This window comes from Branchiostoma lanceolatum, chromosome 1 (genome assembly GCF_035083965.1).
Source record: "Branchiostoma lanceolatum isolate klBraLanc5 chromosome 1, klBraLanc5.hap2, whole genome shotgun sequence".
NCBI lineage: Eukaryota > Metazoa > Chordata > Leptocardii > Amphioxiformes > Branchiostomatidae > Branchiostoma > Branchiostoma lanceolatum.
Window position 1 is genome coordinate 43,594,629 of NC_089722.1, and position 23,435 is coordinate 43,618,063.

General features: G+C 41.6%; 4 protein-coding genes across 4 annotated transcripts in view; 3 read left to right on the forward strand and 1 right to left on the reverse strand.

The window, feature by feature from the left end:
• Positions 1-616: 616 nt before the first annotated feature.
• The window catches only part of LOC136424809 (zinc finger protein 569-like), a 50,125-nt gene continuing 27,306 nt past the window's right edge, over positions 617-23,435 (forward strand). The window contains exon 1 of the mRNA XM_066413475.1: positions 617-728. Coding sequence (XP_066269572.1) covers positions 631-728 — 98 coding nt within the window. The 5' untranslated portion in view covers positions 617-630. The remainder of the gene's footprint in view (positions 729-23,435) is intronic.
• LOC136424651 (zinc finger protein ZFP2-like) lies at positions 4,417-8,506 on the forward strand. The gene is made up of 2 exons (XM_066413279.1): positions 4,417-4,526; positions 5,956-8,506. The coding sequence occupies exon 2, from the start codon at positions 5,963-5,965 to the stop codon at positions 7,418-7,420; it is 1,458 nt and encodes a 485-aa protein (XP_066269376.1). The 5' UTR covers positions 4,417-4,526; positions 5,956-5,962; the 3' UTR covers positions 7,421-8,506.
• On the forward strand, positions 10,744-23,339 carry LOC136445407 (zinc finger protein 845-like). Its single transcript, XM_066443405.1, has 3 exons — positions 10,744-10,904; positions 11,429-12,777; positions 20,403-23,339. The coding sequence occupies exons 2-3, from the start codon at positions 11,431-11,433 to the stop codon at positions 21,663-21,665; spliced, it is 2,610 nt and encodes an 869-aa protein (XP_066299502.1). The 5' UTR covers positions 10,744-10,904; positions 11,429-11,430; the 3' UTR covers positions 21,666-23,339.
• LOC136424875 (zinc finger protein 431-like) lies at positions 14,569-16,752 on the reverse strand. The gene has a single exon (XM_066413549.1). It carries the CDS (start codon positions 16,454-16,456, stop codon positions 15,257-15,259), a length of 1,200 nt encoding a protein of 399 aa, XP_066269646.1. The 5' UTR covers positions 16,457-16,752; the 3' UTR covers positions 14,569-15,256.

Sequence of the window (23,435 nt, forward strand, 5' to 3'; positions counted from 1 at the left end):
TCTTGAAGTTATTCCTTCCAACAAGAAAGAAATCCCTGCGCACCCTGGTATGTTAGCCATATCCACTTTCAGTTCTTGCAGCTCTCGGTTACTCCTACCGTATCCACTAGACGATGTACTTTTGTGCCGTACCCAATGGTGCTGCACAGTCGTGTCTGAATACCTAGCCTTTACCAAGGCAAACGCCGAGTGGCGTTGTACAAATCACACCCAATTTTGAAACCGTTTATATGTTTGTGCAACCTTTAGTGAGAGGCGGTCTAGAGAGAAGAAGAAATCAGTTTTGAGGTGAAGATTCATCAGTGCAAAAAAACACCTCGACGATCGGAGACAGTGAATTTGGTGGTTTAGAAATTACTGTTCTTCATACACTACTTGCCCCCACCCCCACCATATTCCTGTATCCATTCTGAACCTATCACCCCCCCCCCCCCCCCCGCTCACCCGATACCACCTCCATCTTGTACCCAGGCTCTACAGGTACAGGTAAAATCTAACATTTTTGGCGAAGGCGACAAAGAAAAAGAGTAGAGTAGAGTAGAGAATGTAGAAAGGGCAGAAGTCGTGTAAACGCATTCTACAATGTAGACAGAACTTCCCACACAATAACTGGGTAACGAGGGACAAATCATGACCTTTCACCCCACGCTAAGTTCACCTTTCACCCGTGACTTTTCAAAGAAGACGCTTGTTGGATTTGTGAAGGTAGAAATCAACCCTGGAAGCAGGTAAGAAAGCGAGTTATGATAAATGACTATCATTCCGTGCCGCAGAGGAGCTATAGGTCGTTTCTGTGATGTACGGGGCACATTAGGACGGAATGTAAGGCTTTTCTGTGTGGGAAAATTAGGGAGGGGAGGGGGGCGACACCGCACGTCACGAGGCAAAATAGTCGTTTTTGTCAGAAAAAAACTCTACAAAGGGTGTTACAGAACCACCAAAATGAGACAGAAGTACAATAGAAAACATGAGATCGGAACACTTTACAAATATGGTTTGTAAAGCAGATTCGAAAGCGAAGAGGGGGGGGGGGGCAGTGAGGAAGGAGTGAAACTGGGTCATGTTTTGAGGTCATTGCGTTGGGAGTGGTGGCTGGAAAGTTCTTGTAGGAGCTTCCTGGTTTTGGAATCAGCAGAAAAATGATCTTTAATCTATATTATCAACATGGAAGAAACCCTACATGTGTGACGATTGCGGGTACAGGACAGATGACAAGGGTAGCCTTTCCAAACATATCAGAACCCATACAGGTGAAAAACCCTTCAAGTGCGACCAGTGTGATTATTCTGCAGCACGTAAATCCACCTTGGATAGCCATCTAGCACAACACACTGGTGAGCAACCCTACATGTGTGGGGAGTGCGGGTACAGGACGGCTAACAAGCGAAACCTATCCAGACATATGAGAACTCATACTGGTGAAAAACCCTACAAGTGTGACAAGTGTGACTACTCTGCTAGACAGAAATCCACCTTAGACAGCCATCTAGCAAAACACTCAGGGGAGAAACCCTACATGTGTGGCGAGTGCGGGTACAGGACTATCGGAAAGTCTGCGTTGTCCAGACATATGAGAACCCATACCGGTGAAAACCCCCACAAGTGTGACCAGTGCGACTATTCTGCTGCACAGAAATACCATTTGAACCAACATCTAGCAAAACACACTGGTGAAAAGTCCTGAAATGAATTTCCGTCAAATCTAACATAGGCTATCCTGACAGCTAGATTTGTACTGACATCCTACAAAATATTGTGCTTCAGTGTAAGTCCGAGGCTTTAAGGAGTGTGGATAAAGTTAGAGGCTGTGATGTTTACTTGCTCCCTTATTTGCCAACCTGTAACATTTTACACTTTATTATATTTGAACACTAATGATTATACTATACCTGAAGTGTTTAACATTATGAAGAATTGTGAAGCTTGTGTTATACGAAGCAATTGCCATAGCTGACTGATATGTAAGGACGCAGTTCAATCAAAAAGAGTTCCACGACCTCATATCTCCATGAACAATTCTATTTATGCAAATGACCTACACATTTGCATGATATATGCTTAATCATAAACACCTTTATCTTACTTACACATGTTGCAATATTGACTGCTATAATTTTCCAATTTGATGACTTTTGGTGTTTTTGCTTTAATTATGCAAATCAGGAATTTATTTGCATAATTGGTATCTGTTGATGCTCCACTTTCCATAAACTACATATGTTACATGTATTTGAGTCTTATATTGGAAAACACTGCAAATATAGATTTTCCTCATTAGCTATGCAAATTAAGTGTCAATTAGCATAATTTTCACTTCATTGTGTATATCTCTGTCTAAGCTACCTGCATACTTAATATCATGGAAATCCGTTGTTGCTTTGTTCAGTTATTCTCCTTAGAAGATTTTCACAATAACGCCCCTGCAGTTCCAGAGCAAGCTGCTAGGTGGCCCAAACCTACACCACTTCTTTATTACATCACAAGCTATCTGCCACCAGTCCACTCCACTCCACTCCACTCCACTCTGCTCTGCTCTGCTCTGCTCCACTCTACTCTGCTCTACTCTACTCTACTCTACTCTACTCTACTCTACTCTACTCTACTCTACTCTACTCTATGTAGCACACGAAGCTGAAGGTTGAAATTTAAGAAAAATGGTGGATATGTGATCAAAGCTACTGCGCATGCGTTGTAAACTTGTCGTCTGCAACAAGGCAAGGATGGAAACTTCTGTTTTACTGTGCTCTGCTGAAAGTACTTTTAATTCAGACATGTGAAGTTCAATACGAATGTTTTAAGATATGTATCGATCTTTACATTGTAGGCATTGATATAATAAACTCTCTTTACACGACTTTGTGATAAATGATACAATTCGCATCTTGTTGCGGGTGTTTACATATCAATGAGTACTTAGTCTCTATCGAGTACTTTATGAAATGGTATTCTTAAAAAAATACAGCAGATAGGAGCAAGTTTTGTAAGAATTACTGTCAGTGGAAACAATAGGTAGTTATAAAACTAAAAAACAAACTTATTTCCGTCAAATATGATATAGGCTGACGCCTGACTTTGTACTGATATCCTTTCAAATGTTGTGCTTTAGTGTAACAAGTGTGCATACATAACGGTCAAGCTGTGATGTTCATTTTGTCATTCATTCACTAACCTAAACACTATATATTGGAACACTAATGATTATTCTATACCTGGAGTGTTTATCGTTATGAAGAATTGGAAAGTAAGCTTGTGCGATATAAAGGGACTGTCATGGCTAATATGTAAGAAGTATTCTGATTTCTGACAACTGAAAATAAATTTAAAAAAAAAAACATTATACAAGAACACGTTCCATTCCATTTTTTTTCTCTGTGATGTAAGTTATGAATGAATGAGTTAATGACTGGTTTATTTGATGAACATGGTCAATGAAAAGTATGTCGCAGCCGCAAATGGCTGAATCGGATAATTTTTGTACAGGTGCGTTCTTAACCTTAACCTTCTTAACCATAAGGCGATTCAAACTCTTAACTAAAGTTATTTTGTAGCCGTACATCATTCGTCAGTCTACCAAACGATAAAAGTTAAGATATTAAGCAGCTGTTCTATTTAATTTTTTACCTTTGTGGCAGATGTGTGTTCTTGTGCTGGCCGCACAGTGTCACATCTTTCTAGCGTTATGAATTCCATTTTCATCACACAGCACCCCCATGTAACTCCTTTACTGTTATACACGACTAGTCTTGCAATTCGCACTAGAAATTCTTGCCGTAGCCGCTATCATGATTACTACCAACACAGATGTGCTTCCATGATAATAATAGTTTATATTTACACTGAGAGCTAACACGGATTCAGAAAGTATATCTGTATGCGTACATTATGTATAATGTGCGAGCACCAGTTATACACGCAAAATATTCCAGGCAAAAAAACACCACTGTGTATTTTGTGTACAAGATGGTACCCACCTCCGTTGGTGATTTTTCTTCCCATATCAATTGCAAAAAAACCGTGTATGACATTCTCTGTTGACAAAAAAGAAAACAAGCTGAAAACAGAAATGGCAGCGGATAAGTGTTAGGTCTTTTGTAATGTATGCAGAAATTTCCACCCAATAAGTGGGTAATCAGGTGCAAAGTAATTACTACCAACACAGATGAGCTTCCATGATAGAAATATATTTACTACTAAGAGCTAACAAAAGTACAGAAAGTATATCTACATGTATATGCGTACATAATATGACTTACTTGACTTATTTACATAATATATAATGTGCGAACACCAGTTATACATCCAAAATAATCAAGGCCAAAAAAAACCCACTGTTACAATGTGTCTTTTGTCTCCGTTGGTGATTTTTTCTTCCCATGTCAATACCCTGTGTATATCCACAGAAACTGGGTAACCAGGCGCAAAATATGACCTTTCACCCCAAGTCAAGTTCACCTTTCACCCGCCGCTTAGCTTAGGTAAGAAGAGACTTGCAGGATTGTGAAGAGAAAAATCAACACTAGAATCAGGTAAGAACTTGAGTTATGCTAAATACCTGCCTTATCGTGAGGCAGAGGAGCTATAGGTCGTTTCTATGGTGTATATGGGTCACATTAGGACGGAATATAAGACTTTTCGGAGATCGAGAGAAGGGGGGGGGGGCGAAACCACACGTCACGTATTTTGGGATAGAAGTGCCGTTTTTGTTAGAAAAATCACAAGAAGGGTGATAAAGTATAACCGGAATGAGGCAACTGTAATAGAGAGAATGTGGAAATGAAACGAAAAGCAAATTTGATTGGCGTGCATGCGTGGTCAACTTTGGAAAAATGGTCTGTTCAAGGAGGTTATGGTTTGTTGTAAAGCAGATTCATGATACTGAAGGGGGGGGGGGGCATAGAAAGAAGAAGTCTTCGTTTCTGCTTGTGACAAATCCCCCTGGGTGAAATAGTAATCTTAGAATCAGGCTGCTTACTCTATATGAATAAAGGTATATGAATAATGTGTAACAAATTGTTTAATGCTTTAGTAACTGTCCTTCAATGCATTGGCACCCAGGCGGTAGCCGTGGCGACTTACGAAGGGAATCTTTGCTTGATATTACATATACTTTCCCTTCTCAGTCGTAGGGCACGACACAATTTCACTTCTACTCGTGCGACGCCGGCCTTCTAACTTGCACGCCGGGCCCGATTCTTGTTCTCCCTGAACTCCCAACGCACTCACATACGTCGCCGGGCGCTTTAGCAACGCCGCAAACCCAAGTTAGTCCACAACAGGGCTTGATGCGGCAAAAGTCAATAGAAAACAGCATCGGGCCCACCATTTTGGTTCTAAATACAACGTCATGTCTTTCTGACGGTTAGACATCCAGGTAACCAATATATAAAGAGAATTCAAACTCTACAACTGGATAAGAATTCGGATATTTATTTCCGGACACTTCGAGTGACATCCATTACTCTTCTTCAGCGTCACTAAAGTGAACTAGCAGAACTAACCAGTACTTATTTACAATAACTAGAAAAACCGGAAATAAATCTCCGAATTCTTATCCAGTTGTAGAGTTTGAATTCTCTTTATAAACGTCATGTCTTATACAGTCTGATTGGTCAAGCCCAGTCATGTGAGTAAACGCACCAAATGCGTTGGGAGTTCAGGGAGAACAAGAATCGGACCCGGCGTGCAAGTTAGAAGGCCGGCGTCGCACAAGTAGAAGTGAAAAAATTGTGTCGTGCTCCACGACTAAGAAGGGAAAGTATATGTAATATCAAGCAAAAACTCCCTTCGTTAGTCGCCACGGCTACCCAGGCGGTTACTTATTTAGTTCTAACTGTGATAACGCTATACCACTCGATTTGTAAGATTTGTTGCAAGATTCCTAAATGTGCCAAGTCCTTTTATGTCCAATACCTGGCCACTAATGTGTGCTTCATCTTTTCAATTTTTGTCCACTAGGTTAGACATGGCAGAGGCAGGACATGGGTCTCCTACTGCTGTTCCCCACAGCTTCTGTGATGGCTCTCCAGCTGGAGTTTCATTGGACAGGGATAAAAGCAATGTAAAAGACCAGCCAGCAATGTCCTGGCATTTCTGGGGTGGGTATCCTACTGGAGTTTCACGGGATAGAGACACAAGCAATGCTGAAGACCAGCCGTCAGAAACCAAGACAAGTTTTGACAATCAGCCAGAAGAAAACACTGGTGAGAAACACTACATGTGTTCCGGGTGCGGGTACAGGGCTAAGTACAAGTCCAAGTTGTTCAGACATATGAGAACCCATACTGGTGAAAAACCGTACAGGTGTGACCAGTGTGACTACTCTGCTGCACAGAAATTCCATTTGGACAGGCATCTAGCCAACCACACTGGTGATAAACCCTACATGTGCGGAGAATGCCGGTACAGGACAACTGACAGGTCTCACCTATTTAAACATATGAGAACTCATACTGGTGAAAAACCCTACAAATGTGACCAGTGTGACTACTCTTCTGCAGCGAAGTCCTCAATGGACAGTCATCGAGCCAAACATACCGGTGAAAAACCCTATCAGTGTGGGGAGTGCGGGTACAGGACAGCTCACAAGCGTAGCCTATCCAGACATATGATGAGAACTCATACAGGTGACAAACCCCACATGTGCAGGGAGTGTGGGTACAGAACAACCCAAATGTATAACTTATCCCAACATATGAGAACTCATACTGGTGAAAAACCCTACATGTGCGGGGAGTGCGGGTTCAGAACAACCCAAATGTATAACTTATCCCAACATAAGAGAACTCATACTGGAGAAAAACCCTACAAGTGTGACCTGTGCGACTATTCTGCTGCACAGAAATCCACCTTGGACAGCCATCTAGCGAAACACACCGGTGAGAAGCCCTACATGTGTGAGAAGTGCGGGTACAGGACAGCTCGCAAGCATCACCTATCAAAACATATGAGAACCCACACTGGCGAGAAACCCTACAAGTGTGGCCAGTGTGACTATTCCGCTGCACAGAAACATCATTTGGACCAACATCTAGCCAAACACACCGGTGAGAAACCCTACAAGTGTGGCCAGTGTGACTATTCTGCTGCACAGAAACATCATTTGGACCAACATCTAGCCAAACACACCGGTGAGAAGCCCTACATGTGTGGGGAGTGTGAGTTTAGGACAGCTCACAAGCATCACCTATCCGAACATATGAGAACCCATACTGGTGAAAAACCCTACAACTGTGACCAGTGTGATTATTCTGCTGCAAAGAAATCAACATTGAACCAACATCTAGCCAAACATACCGGTGACAAACCCTACATGTGTGGAGAGTGCGGGTACAGGACAGAGCACAAGCATAACCTATCCAGACATATGATGACCCATATTGGTGAAGAAAAAAATACATGTGTGAGTAATTTGAGTACTTAGAAGCTTGGAATTGAGATGTTAACTTGTTCGACATCTAGCAAAACACACTAAAGAGTGACAATGGATGTGTACGGAGTGCAGGTACAGGACAACAGAAGTTATCCAACCATACATACATGTATATGGAACAATGTATAATGGATGTAAGAACACTAGATGTGTTCCACGGCAATGGCTGAGTATCAGTTATTTTAACGTTCCGTGTGCACATATGTACTCGTGATGCATATTGTGGTCTACGGTCTGACTTTAAGGTCCCTTATTTGTAAACAATAATCTGTAGAGCCGTTTTTGCAGGACTCCCGCTTGGAGGGGCCTACGGCATTTCCCACAATCCTCTGCTGTGTCGGAACTCTGAGAAGACTTATTCATACAAAAGAGAACCTTTACAGATATGTTAACACTGTACAGTATATGTACATTTACTTAGCCTCTATCAAGTACAACAGAGACAGTGGGCGTTATAAACTTCCTGGCACGTTTGACCAATTGCTGACGTTACGTATCCGCAATGACACGTGTCAATAAAGTCACGTGTCCGTAACTCTGGCGAGTTTACGTTCGGCAGTGATTGGTCATTATTGATCCTGAAGAAGGCGACAGTGGTCGTCGAAAATTCGATCCGTGAATACCTTAGTGTTGGAAGAAAGTTTAGCATTGTATTATAAGTACTTAATGTCTGTGACAAAGACTCCTGCAATAGAGAGGAGCATGGTTTGTTAGAAGTATCCCTAGTGTAAAGAGGAAGTTTGTTTTAAAACAGAATAACAAACTTCTTTCTGTCAAATCTAAAATAGGCTACTAGTATCCTGACGCCTGGCTTTGCACTGACATCCTACAAAATGTTCTGCTTCATTGAAACGTATGCATAAAGTTAGAGGCTGTCATGTTTATTATCTCACTTATTTACTAACCTGTACAGTATAAACTATTTATTAGTACACTAATGATTATGTTATACCTAATGTTTTATATGTTATGTAAAGCGACCGATATGTTATGTGAAGTGACTGTGATGGCTGATTTGTAAGATCTCAGTTAATTTGATTAATTAAAAAGCAAAAATAAAGTAACCAAATAAAAGTTTCCATTGCATTTTGACTTTTATTTTTCTTTTTATTAGATACGTTGTTGTACCAGCCGTACATGGTCACACCTAATTTCATACATATCAGCGTGGAAGATCTTGTCCTGCTACCAAGCTTTTGTCGTACATATCAGCAGACGCATGATAATAGTTCATATTTACTACTTACGGGTTAATGACCCGCCCCGTTATGACACCATATACACCGTGGAACAGGCGGGTCATTAACGTTATTATCACATAGCCTAGAGTCCATTCCGAGTCACCGCGAGGGTTTTATGATAATATTTGTAATCATTTTGAAAAATTTCTAATAAAAGAACATCTGACAATAGTTCTAAATCTTTCTAAAACATCAAATACAAAAATATGAACTTATTTGAATTTAATTAGATAATTTAGAAATATTTTGAAAGTAACTGCACAAAAACCTCTTTATTTGTAATAATTTCTAAACATCTATGTGATTATTTAACTTTTACAAATAATAACACAAAATGGTAGAAAATGGTTAACAATGGTAGAATGGTGATTGCCCCCATAAAAGTAGGTGCTAATCTGGCCCTTCTGTCTGCCTTTGTACATCTTTAGACTTCACTGCAGGACACCACTCGGTCCTTTGTGGAAAGCATTCTTCCCTAAACTTCGTAAGGATGTGTGAATTACTTTCTTCCCAGCCCTCTGAGCTATTTATAGAGATGTTACAAATAATGGTAGAAAATGGTAAGAAATTGTAAATAATTGTAAATAATGGTAGAATGCTGTTACCATTATTTAGAAACCATTGTAAATGTCGTATTCTACATCATGAATATTTATAAAGTTGTAGAAAACTTCAGAAATATTCATAAAGTTGAAATCACATTCAAAATATTTCAAAAGTATCAAATCTGTTACATAAATAATAACAATAACTTGAAAATAGTTCTAAATTATGACAATAACAACCCTCGCGGTGACTTGGAATGGACTCTATCCAAACTGACCCATATAAGAGAGACAAATCCTTGTATAATACATAGATTCTTTATCTAATACTATACATGTAAAATCCATTCATTGTACATATGATCTTCATATAATCCAATGTAAACAAGCGGTAACTTGTCTTATTGTTGTGGACACGTAGACTTAATATCGGGCGGTATAATTGTAGATTTCGGTTCAATTTTCACAATTCCTGACGCCTGATTGTTAAATGCTTAGTTGGCTGTGGTAAGAACAATCGTGCATGTTCACGTCCCATTTGCTTGTAGTTTTCCCGGATAATATTTGCTCAAGCCGGAAAAAATCCCACAGAAGCGAACACGTATCGGACTGAGATCCTTGTAGGTAGAAACTTGTAAGAGTTTTGGCGATTTTGACCGTAATTTTTTCGATGCCAGCACATCGGTTTGGGGAGCTTACGTGACTTGGACCATGGGGGGGGGGGGCGTGTTAAGTGCGTGTCACGTTTGTTTTGAACACGAAAAACTGTGGGACTCAGCTCCTCCATGGCGAGCGAATTCGAACGGGTTCCAATGGCGGGGCAAGATGAAATTTGTCGTTTCACTTACTCACGTGAAAAATATTGTTTTAGTCATTTCATTTAAATTTCACTTGAATTGAAAATCGTTCTTTTTTTATGTATTTTAAGACGGTTTCGTGAATTTTAAGACGATAATGATTTTTTAAAACAATGTTAAGAAAAAGATTCATAAAAAAACAACCCCTCTATAATATGGAACGGTTGTGTTATGACGTCATAGGTGGTGTGTTATGGCCCCATAACACATGGGCAATGGAGGCTTCTGATTAGTCGACGCCATCTAGCTTTGTGATAATACGCGATAAAGTTCTATTGCACGTTCATTCATAATTGCAGATACATGTAGAAATATAGGGAAAACGTACATGTGACAGTGAACTATGACTGATACTGTTTTAACGATAGACCACTTCTTACGAGTGTTTTCTACATCTGGACAAGCTGGGGTTGACTTCTTTTTTTTTTGAGGCAGCTGAAGACGAAAAGTTTACAAAAGTGCACAGAGACCAGAAGGATTCACATACCTACGCACACATAATATACATGTGCACCAGATATACATACAAAATATGTAAGGCAAAAACACTGAGCGTCTTTTGTGTACAAAATATGCTACCGCCTCCGTTGGTGATTTTTTCCCATCTGAATTACATTTAGCGTCACATATTCCGTGTGTGACATTCCTCTCTTGGCAAAAAAGGAAGATGGAAACAAAAGGAAAGCAGCGGATGGGTGCAACCATTCTACACTGAGTGGGTAATCAGGCACAAAATATGACCTTTCACCCCACACTAAGCTTACCTTTCATGCGCTGCTCGGGACAGAAGACGCTAATCGATTGTGAAGGGAAAAATCAGCACTGGAAGCAGGTAAATTTCACTAAAGATCTGCCATATCGTGAAGCAAAGCAGCTATAGGTCCTAGCTATGGTATATGAGCCACATTAGGACGGAATGTAAGACTTTTTCGGGATGAGAAGAATTGCCGAGGGGGAGGGGGGCGACACCACGAGACAAAAGGGTATGTTTTTGTTAGGGTGTTATTGTATCAAAGGTGAATGTCTAGATTTGCATAATAACGCCTTCACCTTTGACACTGCACATGCGTAGTAGCAACCGTGAACTAGCTTATTAGCTTATTATGTCACAACAATGATACAGAATTACAACAGAAACCATGACAAGGCGTTAATTTCCAGTTTATTCAAGCGTAGTCAACTTTGAAAAACATGCATATTCATGACAAAAATGAGGGGGAGGGGGGCAGTAAGGAAGTTTGTTGTAGCGACCTACCAGTTTCGGGATTAGTACAAACAATGCACTCTTGACGCATCGTATTTGCGATTGATGTATTTCGTTATTTTTTTTTAAATTGTTGTTCATTATTATTTTAGACATGGCAGAGGCAGGTGATGGTGATGGTGCTGTTCCCCAGAACTTCTGTGGGTCTCCTACTGGGGTTTCATCGGGCAGAGATGCAAGCAATGTTGAATACAAGCCAACAGGAACCAAAACCAGTTTGGACAATCGGCCAGAAGCACAGACTGATGAGAGACCCTTCGTGTGTGGCGAGTGTGGGTACAGGACTATCAGCAAGTCCAAGTTGTCCAGGCATATGAGATCTCACACAGTTGAAAAAACCTACAAGTGTGACCTGTGCGACTATTCTGCTGCACGGAAATCTACCTTGGACAGCCACCTAGCTAGACACACCGATGAGGAAACCTACATGTGTGGAAAGTGTGGTTACAGGGCAACTAGAATTTCTGACTTATCGAAACATATGAGAACTCATACAGGTGAAAAGCCCTACAAGTGTGACCAGTGTGATTATTCCGCTGCACAGAAATCGGCCTTGAACAGCCATCTAGCTAAACACTCAGGTGAGAAACCCTTCATGTGTGGAGAGTGTGACTACAGGTGCCTTCGCAAGGCTCAGTTGTCCAGACATATGAGAACCCATACAGGTGAAAAACCGTACATGTGTTGGGAGTGTGGGCACAGAACAACTGAACAGTGCCACTTGTCTGAACATATGAGAACTCATACAGGTGAAAAAACCTACAAGTGTGACCCGTGCGACTTTTCTCCTGCACTAAAATCCACCTTGGACCGACATCTGGCAAAACACACAGGGGAAAAACCCTACATGTGTGGGGAATGCAAGTACAAGACAGCTAATAAGTCTCACCTATCGAGACATATCAAAACCCATACAGGTGAAAAACCCTACAAGTGTGACCAGTGTGATTATTCTGCTGCAGAGAAATCCAAATTGGACCGACATCTAGCCAAACACACCGGTGAGACACCCTACATGTGTGGGGAATGTGGGTACAGAACAGCTCACAAGTTTCACTTATCCCGACATATGAGAACCCATACTGGTGAAAGACCCTACAAGTGTGACCAGTGTGATTATTCTACTGCATGGAAATCCAAATTGGACCATCATCTAGCCGTACATGCTGGTGAGAAACCCTACATGTGTGACGAGTGCGGGCACAGGGCAGCTCAAAAGCGTGACTTATCCAGACATATGAGAACTCATACCGGCGAAAGGCCGTACAAGTGTGACCAGTGTGACTATTCTGCTGCACAGAAATACACCTTGAAGAAACATTTGGCAAAACACACTGGAGAAAAACCCTACATGTGTAATGAGTGCGGATACGGGACAACTCAGAAGTTTTACTTATCTAGGCACATGAAAACCCATACTGGTGAAAAGCCACTACAAGGGTGACAAGTGTGATTATTCTTCTGCAGAAAAAGCCTATTTGGATGGACATCAAGCAAAACACTCATGTAAGAAACCCTACATGTGCGGGGAGTGCGGGTACAGTGTAACTCAAAAGTCTCACTGATTCAGACATACCTGGGTGTTACATTAACAACCGACCTAAAGTGGGGTGCCCATGTCAACAACATAACAAACAAGGCTAAACAGACGTTAGGAGTGATCAAACGGAATTTGTGGGCATGCCCATTGAAGGTAAAATCACTTGCGTACACATCACTCGTAAGACCAAACTTAGAATACGCAGCAACAGTATGGGATCCATATACTAAGAAAGACAAAGACAAATTGGAGAGGGTACAGAACCAAGCAGCCAGATTCTGCACGAACAACTACGTCAGGGGTGCTAGTGTCACCAAAATGAAAACAGATCTGCAGTGGATGTCACTCGAGGAGAGAAGGAAAATGTCCAGACTATGCATGATGTACAAAATGACTAATAAATTGGTGGACGTACCAACTAATAAGTATCTAATACCAGCTCAGAAAAGGACAAGAAATAGCCATGCCTTTAAGTATCAGACTTTTCAACCTAGGATTGATGTGTTTAAAAATTCTTTTTTTCCTAGAACGATCGTAGAGTGGAACTCGTTACAACCAAGTACAGTGGAAGCATCCTCATTAGATAGCTTTAAACAATGCATGCAGTTAGATATGCGAAGGTTAGACGTGACAGGTCGTTCGGTGTAATATAACCAGCTGCTGCCGCGCCGCGTGCCTGCGAAGCTGGTGTGTTACGCCGAATGGCGGTTATACCGGCTATATAGATACAGATACAGATATCAGAACCCATAGTGGAGAGAAAAGAAATGAATTTGTGACAAGTTAGAGTATTCAGCAGCTCAGTATTAAACACTGGAACTCTATATTGTTTACGGAGTGCAGGTACAGAACAACAGAAGTTATCCAGCCGGTTGCGCATTCGCAGTCGTGATGCATTGTGGTCTACCGTCAAAGTTTAAGGTTCATTATTTGTAACAATTTTAAAAAAAGCTGTTTGCAACACTCCTGCTTGGAATGACCTTAACCAATGACATTACCCACAATCTCCTGCGCTGCTGGAACTGTGAGGAGACCTATACACGCAGACGAGAATCCATGGAAATATGATAGCACTGTAAAATATCTAGTCTCTATCAAGAACTTTATGTCTGTGTTTACTGAAACTGTTTGTTAGAAGTACTCTAACTAAAGAATATTTCCGTTAAATCTGATATGGGCTATCCTGCCGGCTGACTTTGTACTGACGTCCTACTAAATGTTGCGCTTCAGTGTAACGTGTGTATATAGTTAGTGACTGTGATGTTTATTATCTCACTTATTTACTAACCTTTACACTACATATTGGAACACTTATGATGACGCTGTACCTGGGGTGTTTATCGTTATGAAGAATTACGAAGTAAGCTTATGTTATATGTAGCTACCGTCAGGGCCGATATGTACAGTTGATTCAAAATATGCTCATTTCTGACAAAAATTAAAGTTTGATATACGAACAGGTTACGTTCCATTTTTCTTGTGACGTGGATAATTTATTGTGCTACTATCCGGCAGGCGATAGTCGTATTGACATTCCCTGTACTGACATCAACCCCGTTTCTCCGATAAAACCCCTTCTATGGCCAACCTGTCCTAAATATCAGTCAGTCAGAAGACACACTCAAGTAACCACTGTTTTGATATATGTAACATCACAGCATTTGTACTACTAATAAGTACTCTAACAACACGTTTGGTAGGAACATGTTTTTATTCTTCTCATCACCCTCAGTATCATGAACTTTCATTCATCGTCATGAAACAAAACCTTTATTAATCAAATCTAATACTACAGAACCCAAACGTAACTCATAATTTAACAAGAACTCCTTAAAATACTTGACAGAACAGCTAAAATATGCTGACAACAACGAGCATTCCAATAGAAAACTACAATAACTAATAAATGACATGATACCTTACTGTAATAATAACAAAAGGTATTTCTTGTATTTTGCCCCATGAAGCACTGCTGAAGATTATCACCACCATGTTTGGGCAGGAGGGAAGACAAGTTAGTTCCCGCCAAGTAGCAAACGTGCTTCACAAAAAGGTGACAATGAATCCGATATGCGTTTCTACAACACTTTCGCCAGAGATCACTACATCGTCTCTATGTTAAAATGTACTTTCATTTCTGATCTGGACGTATACAGGACACGAAGAACATTATCAGAAAGTAAGTGGATTCCAGCAATAACATGATATAGTCTCACATAGGCTGATTTTGCCAGTTTGCCTCGTACACCCTATGTCTTTTTGTTCAGTTCCTGTCCATTTGTTCATTTCCCGAAAGAAAGAAAGAAAGAAAGAAGCAGACAACAAAAAAGTGAACGGTGACAAACTTGTATTATAACACCAGACTATGTAAACTGTGTGGTCAGTTTGGCTTATTATCGGCATGTTGCTTTGTGTGTTTCCTCAATGTAGACTTGTCACCTGTAGAATAACTACAGAATTTACACTTGTGAGGTTTCTCGCCAGTGTGGGTACGAATATGTCGCTTTAATGCGGACATTTGTGCTGCAGCATAATCACAAACCTCACATTTGTACGGTTTCTCACCAGTGTGTGAAGCCATGTGATTCTTCAAGGTGGACCTCTGTGCTGCAGAATAATCACAAACCTCACATTTGTAAGGTTTCCCCCCAGTGTGGGTAGCCATGTGGCGCTTTAATTTAGACATTCGTGCTGTGGAATAGTCACATAATTCACACTTGTAAGGTTTCTCACCAATGTGGGTAGCCATGTGATACTTCAAAGCGGACTTTTGTATTGCAGAATAATCACAAACTCCACACTTGTAAGGTTTCTCACCAGTGTGTCTAGCCATGTGCTGCTTTAAGAGAGACATGCGTGCTGCAGAATAGCCACAAATGCCACATTGATAAGGTTTCTCCCCAGTGTGTGTAGCCATGTGACGCTTCAAATTACACTTCAAGGCTGTGGAGTAAGCACACGTCTCACAGCTGTACGGTTTCTCACCAGTGTGTGTAGCCCTGTGCAACTTTAAGTAGGACATATGTACTGCAGAATAGTCACAGGCTTCACACTTGTACCGCTTCTCACCAGTGTGGGTGGACATGTGACTCTTCAAATTGCTCTTCCGGGCTGTGGAGTAAGCACACATCTCACAGCGGTATGGCTTCTCACCAGTGTGTGACCTCATATGGACCTTTAAATATGATTGGATGACTGCAGAGTAGTCGCACTGTGTGCATTTGTACGGCCGGTAGTTACTGTGTTTCGCCATGATGTGACATTTTAGGGTAGGCTTTCGTGCAGCGGAATAGTCGCAGACAGCACACTGAAATGGTCTCTCACCACCGTGAGTTGCCCCGACATCATTGAAAAGGTGATCTTCCTTTGTTTGTTCACTTTTACTCGCGGCGTGCGACGTCCTAACGTGCCGTTTCAGGGCGGACATCTTGGATGTGGAGAACTCGCATTCCCGACATCGATGTGGTCTCTCACCGCTGTGAGTCTTGCGACGCTGTTTCCTTGTCCCTCCGTGGTCTGTTTCTGGACAAGCCTGTTTCTCTTCTGTCTGTTCATACAGATCTTCTGCTGCTTCTTCCATCTAGCAAGAGGAGCGAAACTTAGGCTTAAAAACAACAAAACACAACAAAATAATGTCAAAACCCATATCAATGCAACCAAACAAATACTACAGTAGTACTAGTAGTAGTCCACTGTTTTCTGCTGGTGCAGTAGTTCAAACATAGTACATGTATGTTGCTTATCGTACCTCGTAGTAAAATAAGAAGCTAAACAAGATCGTAATGCGCTGACGATGAAGAAAGCTACTGCTACGCACAATTTCACACATCATGCAGAGAACTTCAAAGGATACTAAGTAATGTCTTCCTTCCAACTAGAGAGAAACGTGACTAAAATTAGACTCTACCAGTCTCATCGGGTCGCTAATAGTAAAAATAGTAGAAATTGGCCAAATAGAGTCAAATGTTTGAAGGGAGTCGGCTACGGAGATAAGCCAATTTGACCCTCTCTCCGTAGCCGACTCCCTTCAAACATTCGACTCTATTTGGCCAAGTTCTACTACTTTCCCAGCGACCCGGGGAGACTTGTAGAGTCTAGACTACAATCGGAGGAACAGGAAAACCCCATACAAACTTCCACTCAGTAAGACCAAAAGGCACGGGTTTGCGGATTCGATGGGGTGGTCTACAGGGGTGGGCTAGTGGGGTGGGCTACCTCAGCATCTACCCTTTCTGGGCCTCAAGGCTATGTATGGGGGTTTGGCCTCTTATGGAATTTCCTTGAAGAGGAACTGGGTCAAGCTGTGGGTGGGCTAGAGGGAAGGCAACAGCTGATCATATGGCAGGGGGGGGGGGTAGGTAGCAGCAATGAACTCCACCAAGACTGGTAGAAAAGCCATTTTTCATAAAGAAACTTCTAAGTACTCAGTATACAATAGGATGTAAGGGAAGAGTTACAAGGGGAAATAAACTGGAAGTTGGATAGGGCAGCTAGGGAATGAGAGAGCCTTTGTTTGACAGAATTCAAAACATATGTCTCACATTTAGACTGGAATGTACCTGAATGCGAGCTATGTAAGCGTGCCACACAGCACACAGTCGACGGCGTCAAAATGTGCACAGGAACACGCTTTGACGGCCGTCCCAGGGTGCCATATGGGGCACCCAGAACGGCTGTTTTCTACGGTCTCCACATTGATATAAGACGCAAACAGTTGACAATACTCGGTCAGAAAATAGCTGAACAATTATATTTTACAATCTTTTGATTTCTATGAAGGACAGAGTGGGGGAAAATACGGAATTTGCGAAGTTCGTGCCTGTGAGAACGTGCGATCACCGATCTCGGGAGATAGTTCAACTAAAACCCGTTCTGAAATGAAATAAAAACACCCAAACTATCAACTGTTCCGCTTTTTATTATCTTCAGATGTAATACTTATGATCCATTTGGCTGGAGCTGCCAGTAAACCTGCGTAAAACCTACAGGAAACGCCGATCTCGATGCACGGAAAGTCCGCCATGACACATGTGCGATCAGCCGCTTAGACGGAAAGTAGCCACTTATTGCGACACAAACATCACGCCGATTCGGCGTGATTTGTATGAATACGTATGCCGTGATCGGTCTCTCTTTTTTGCGTGAGGCCGTTACTACGGAGATTTTTGGACACAAGCTTGAAGGCAAATGTTTATAAGCTCAGCAGGATGTCTCTAAATTGTGTGTTTTCGCGCAATGAAATATTTAAAGGCATCATGCCGAACTTTCCACAGGCCGTTGCCACCTGTCAGTCAGCACATCAGGACGTGCTGAGCTGTGCTTGTATACAATGTACAATGATTTCTAAAAAAAAAAAAAACTGTGTGTTTGTACAATGACTATAGTGTTGCTTTTGTTGCTCATTTCTTTCGTGTAGCCACAATGCTTAACTGTCATGTTGGCCTGACTGAGCAGTAAAGGAACAGGGAACATGGCCCTCCATGTTTAGAAATCTAAAACTGGGGATAACAAACTCCTGCACGATGTAAATGTATGCTCATTGCCAACCTCCACCCCCCACTGTAGCATCCCCAAAGCAATATGATCAGTTGCATTCCTTCCGGCCCACCCACAGTGACCCATCTTTTCCATTCGATGCTAACCCCCATGCATAGCCTTGAGGCCCAGAAAGGGTAGATGCTGAGGTAGCCCACCCCACTAGCCCACCCCTGTAGACCACCCCATCGAATCCGCAAACCCAAAAGGCACAGAGACTCGTTCATCGTGAGGGCTCTGAGGGACCTGCAAAGCCTGGTTTAAGGCCCATGTACGCTTTACTCGTCTGTGTTCGTCTAAAGAAAACTTTTTATTGTCCCTAAATATGAAATGTGTGATGTAGTTTTAACCTGACGCACTGATGTTATTTTAACGTACTTATTAAATTGTAAGAATCTAATGAAATTCAGATGTGTCCTCTGACATGCCTGCAATGTTGGTTTCTCAATAAAGATTGATTGAATTTAGTCGCCTTTAATAGTATGAAACGTTGATAAAATGGCTAGGCCTACGACTAACGGAAAATCGAAATAGACTTCGTAACAAACCGCAATGGCTGCTGGGATAGCATCATTTGCATGGTCGCCATTTTGATTCTGTTGAATTTACGATATGGACTGAATTTACGCCGACATTTGCCGTGAATTTACATGCTGCATACTATAGACTGAAGACTTTGCTATGGTCGTGAATAAAGAATAAGTTAACGTTGAACAATCTATTCTCAAACTACCCGTTTTAGCTAGGTAGGTAGATATCTATACGATAAATTTTACACTAAGGACACACACAGTTTCGTGCTTGCGTCTTTGATCTGTGCAAATGCACCTTGAACAGACCGACAGTCAGAGCATGGATGTGACCGAGGCAAAGTTTTTACCATTAGTACCAGCTGTGCACATGGAGGGCGCCCACTTATTACTGACATCGTCATAGCTGAGAGCAGATTTTACAGTTCTATCGCCCCCCTCCCCCTCATTTCGGCACCAACACAACATTTTATCACAGAATCTAAAAATAAACTTCAGTCTGACATGAGACACAGCTTGGTTACCAAGACGCTCTCGGAACGACGCCTCCCCTGTCAGAACTTTCCAACCGACTCCCGCAAACAAACGTCACCGAAACGTCACAGTGTGACCTCACTTAGAAAGGTCAGGGGTTACGATGCTTGGTACCCCTAATAACATGTTGTTGTTGTTGTTGTTGTTGTATAACGACGCTGTATGTATGTAAAAACATAATTGTCCTGTGTTTGACAGTCCTATCTTGAGTTATCAAAAGGGAGCAAAGCATGAAAAAAAAAAGACAACCAAAAATAAGACAAAAAGGTCAGCGGATGGGTGCAAGCGTCCTACAATGCTGTCAGAATTTCTCACACGCTAACTGGGTAACTAGGTACAAAATATGACCTTTCACCCCACGCTTAGGTCACCGTGCACCCGTTGCTTCGCTTAGGAGACGCTTGCAGGATTTTGAGGCTACAATTAACACAAGAAGCAGGTAAGAACTCGAGTTATGCTAAATATCTACCTTATCGTGAAGCAGAGGAGCTATAGGTCGTTTCTATGGTTAATGGGCCACATTAGGACGGAATGTTAAGTTTTTTCGTGGTGAGAAAAAAAATAGCGATGGGGAGGGGGGCGAAACTACACGTATTTCTGGACAAAAGGGTCGTTTTTTTATCAGAAAAAGTCCAAGAAGGGTGCTGCAGTATTACTAAAGGGACACAAACTACAGTAAAAACATGTTAAGATAAAAAGCGAATGTGCGTGCATACGTGGCCAACGGAAAAACTGTTTTATAGCAGGTTTATTTAACGGGGAGGGGGTACAATAAGGAAAGGGTACAAGTGGGTCAGTTTTTGGTGTCATTACGGTGGGAGTGGGGACTGGACAATTGTAGCAACTTCCCATTTTTTGGATCAGCGTAAAAATGCACTCTTGACTTATAATTTTGATAGATGACTTTGATCTTTATTAATCCGTTAGGTTACTGACATGGCAGAGGCAAGTTATGGGTCTCCTACTGCTGTTCAAAAAGACATATGGGATGGGTCTCCTACTGGAGTTTTATGGGACAGAGATACAAGCAACGTTGAAGACCAGCCTACTGAAACCAAAACCAGTTTGTTAGACGAACATACTGTCGAGAAACCCTACCAATGCGGGGAGTGCGGATACAGAGCAACTCAAAAGTCTCACTTATCCCAACATATGAGTACGCATACTAGTGAAAAGCCCTTCAAGTGTGACCAGTGCGACTATTCCGGTGCACATCAATCTGTATTGGACAGCCATCTAGCCAAACACTCTGGAGAAAAACCCTTCATGTGTGGGGAGTGCGGGTATAGGACAGCTCACAAGCATGTCCTATCGAGACATATGAGAACCCATACTGGTGAAAAACCCTACAAATGTAACCAGTGTAACCATTCTGCTGCACAGAAATACAATTTGGACAGCCATTTAGCAAACCATAGCGGTAAGAAACCCTACATGTGTGGCGAGTGTGGGTACAAAACAACTAAGAATTCTCACTTATCCGAACATTTGAGAATCCACACAGGAGAAAAACCCTTCAAGTGTGACCAGTGTGACTATTCTGCAACATGTAGATCCTCTCTATACAAACATCTAGCCAAGCACTCTGGAGAAAAACCCTACATGTGTGGGGAGTGTGGATTCAGGGCAACTCAAAAGCATGTCTTATCCCAACATATGAGAACTCATACTGGTGAAAAACCCTACAAGTGTGACCTGTGTGATTATTCTGCTGCACAGAAATCCACATTGGACAACCATCTAGCGAAACATACTGGAGAAAAACCCTACATGTGTGGAGAGTGCGGGTACAGGACAACTAAGAAGCATAACCTATCCGTGCATATGAGAACCCATACTGGTGAAAAACCCTACAAGTGTGACCAGTGTGACTATTCTGCAGCTCAGAAACTCAGTTTGGACAGACATCTAGCCAAACACAGTGGTGAGAAACCCTACATGTGTGGGGAGTGCGGGTACAGGACAGCTCAAAAGCTCCAGTTATCCAAACATATGAGAACTCATACTGGAGAAAAACCCTACAAGTGTGACCAGTGTGATTACTCCGCCGCGCAGAAATGCAATTTGGACCGACATCTAGCCAAACACACTGGAGAAAAACCATTCATGTGTGGGGAGTGCGGGTACAGAGCAACTCAAAAGTTTCACTTATCAAAACATATGAGATGTCATACTGGCGTAAAACCCTAAAAGTGTGACCAGTGTGATTATTCTGCTGCACAGAAGTACACATTATAGAGACATCTAACCAAACGCTCTGGAGAGAAACCGTTCACGTGTGGCAAGTGCGGGTTCAGAACAGCTCGCAAGCATAACCTATCCATACAGATGAAAACTCATACTGGTGAGAAACCCTAGTGTGAGCTGTGTAAACATGATTAGCTATTCGAAAATCAGCTGTTGTCCGGCACCTGGCTAAACACGCTGATGAGAAACTCTAAATGTGTACGGGGTGCAGGTACAGGACAACTGAAGTTAACGTTATCCAGACAGACATACATGTATATGGAACTAAGAGAAATGGATGTAAGAACACTACATGTGGTCTACGCCAGTGTCTCAGAATAAGTCATTTCACAGTTCCTGTTGCACATCTGCAGTCGTGATGCATTGTGGTCTAAGATGTAAGTTTAAGGTCTCTCATCTGTAATTGTGTTTTGTTTGCAACTTTCTTTGTAGGGGGTCCATGATTAACATTACCCGCAATCTACTGTAGAACTGTTTTTATGCAGAAGAAAAAAAGCAAAGAGAAGCATGCTTAGCGCTTATTTTAGAAATATCGTAACTGTAAAGATTAAGAAGATTTTTAAACACAGTAACAATCTTATTTCTGTCCAATCTAATATGGGCCATCCTGACGCCTGGCGTTGTACTGACATCCTTCAAAATGTGCTTTAGTGTAACAAGTGTGAATAACGTCAACGGCTGTAACCCTAGTGTGAGCTGTGTGCATATAAGTTCGAAAATCAGCTGTTGTCCGACATCTAACTGAACACACTGATATCGATGAGAAACTCTAAAGGTTGCAGGTCCACGGCAACTGAAGTTAACGTTATCCAGACATACATACATGTATATGGAACTAAGGGAAATGGGTGTAAGAACACTACATGTGCTCTACGCCAGTGTGAGAGTAATAAGCCATTTCACAGTTCTGGAATCTGAATCCTATCATATAGCGGAGCATACTTTCTTAGAAATACTTCTAATGCAAAAAATAAGGAGGCCTTAAAGCTCAGTAACAAACTTATCCTGCAGGTCTGTCAATTATGATATAGGCTATCCTGACCCTTGATTTTGCACGGACATCCTATAAGATGTTATTTTATCTTTCAACATTGCAAGAAGGCAGCACAATGCTCAATCCGGGCAGCATTGCTGATATCGGTGCCATATGAGTACATAACACGCAATCATGTAATCTCCAAGCAGATCTACACGGGGCGCGAAAATCGTATATGCTAGCCAGAGAAGCTCCAGTCAGCCTGGAGCTTATCTAGCTGACTGGAGCTTCTCTGGCTGGCATATACGATTTTCGCGCCCCGTGTAGATCTGCTTGGAGATTAGCAATCAAGTACATCAGTTCAACATTCATTTATAGAAATGTTGTGCTTCGGTGTAACGAGTGTGCTTAAAGTTTGTAATCAATGTTTATTTTCAAACTTACTAACCTATGCTATATGTATTGGAACACTTTAATGATTATGCTATACTTGGCGTGTTTGAAATTATATAGAATTGCAAGGTAAGCTTTTGTCATATGAAGCGTCTGCCATTGCTGACATGTAAGAAGACAGTTGATTCAAATTATGCTCATTTCTGACATGTGAAAGTAAAATGTTTAATAAAAGAACAGCATCTGAACAGGTTCCATTCCAAAATAATTTATTCTCACTCATTTACTAACCTATAGCTATACACGATATGTTGGAACACTAATGATTATGCTACCAGAAGTGT

What these genes read in the sequence shown, in the direction of transcription:
- LOC136424651 (XM_066413279.1), top strand. Translation starts at nt 5,963, where the DNA reads ATGGCAGAGGCAGGACATGGGTCTCCTACTGCTGTTCCCCACAGCTTC.
- LOC136445407 (XM_066443405.1), top strand. Translation starts at nt 11,431, where the DNA reads ATGGCAGAGGCAGGTGATGGTGATGGTGCTGTTCCCCAGAACTTCTGT. An exon ending in GTGAAAAGCCACTACAAGGG is followed by an intron (nt 12,778 to 20,402) that starts TGACAAGTGTGA and finishes TTAATCCGTTAG; the next exon opens with GTTACTGACATGGCAGAGGC.
- LOC136424875 (XM_066413549.1), bottom strand. Translation starts at nt 16,456, where the DNA reads ATGGAAGAAGCAGCAGAAGATCTGTATGAACAGACAGAAGAGAAACAG.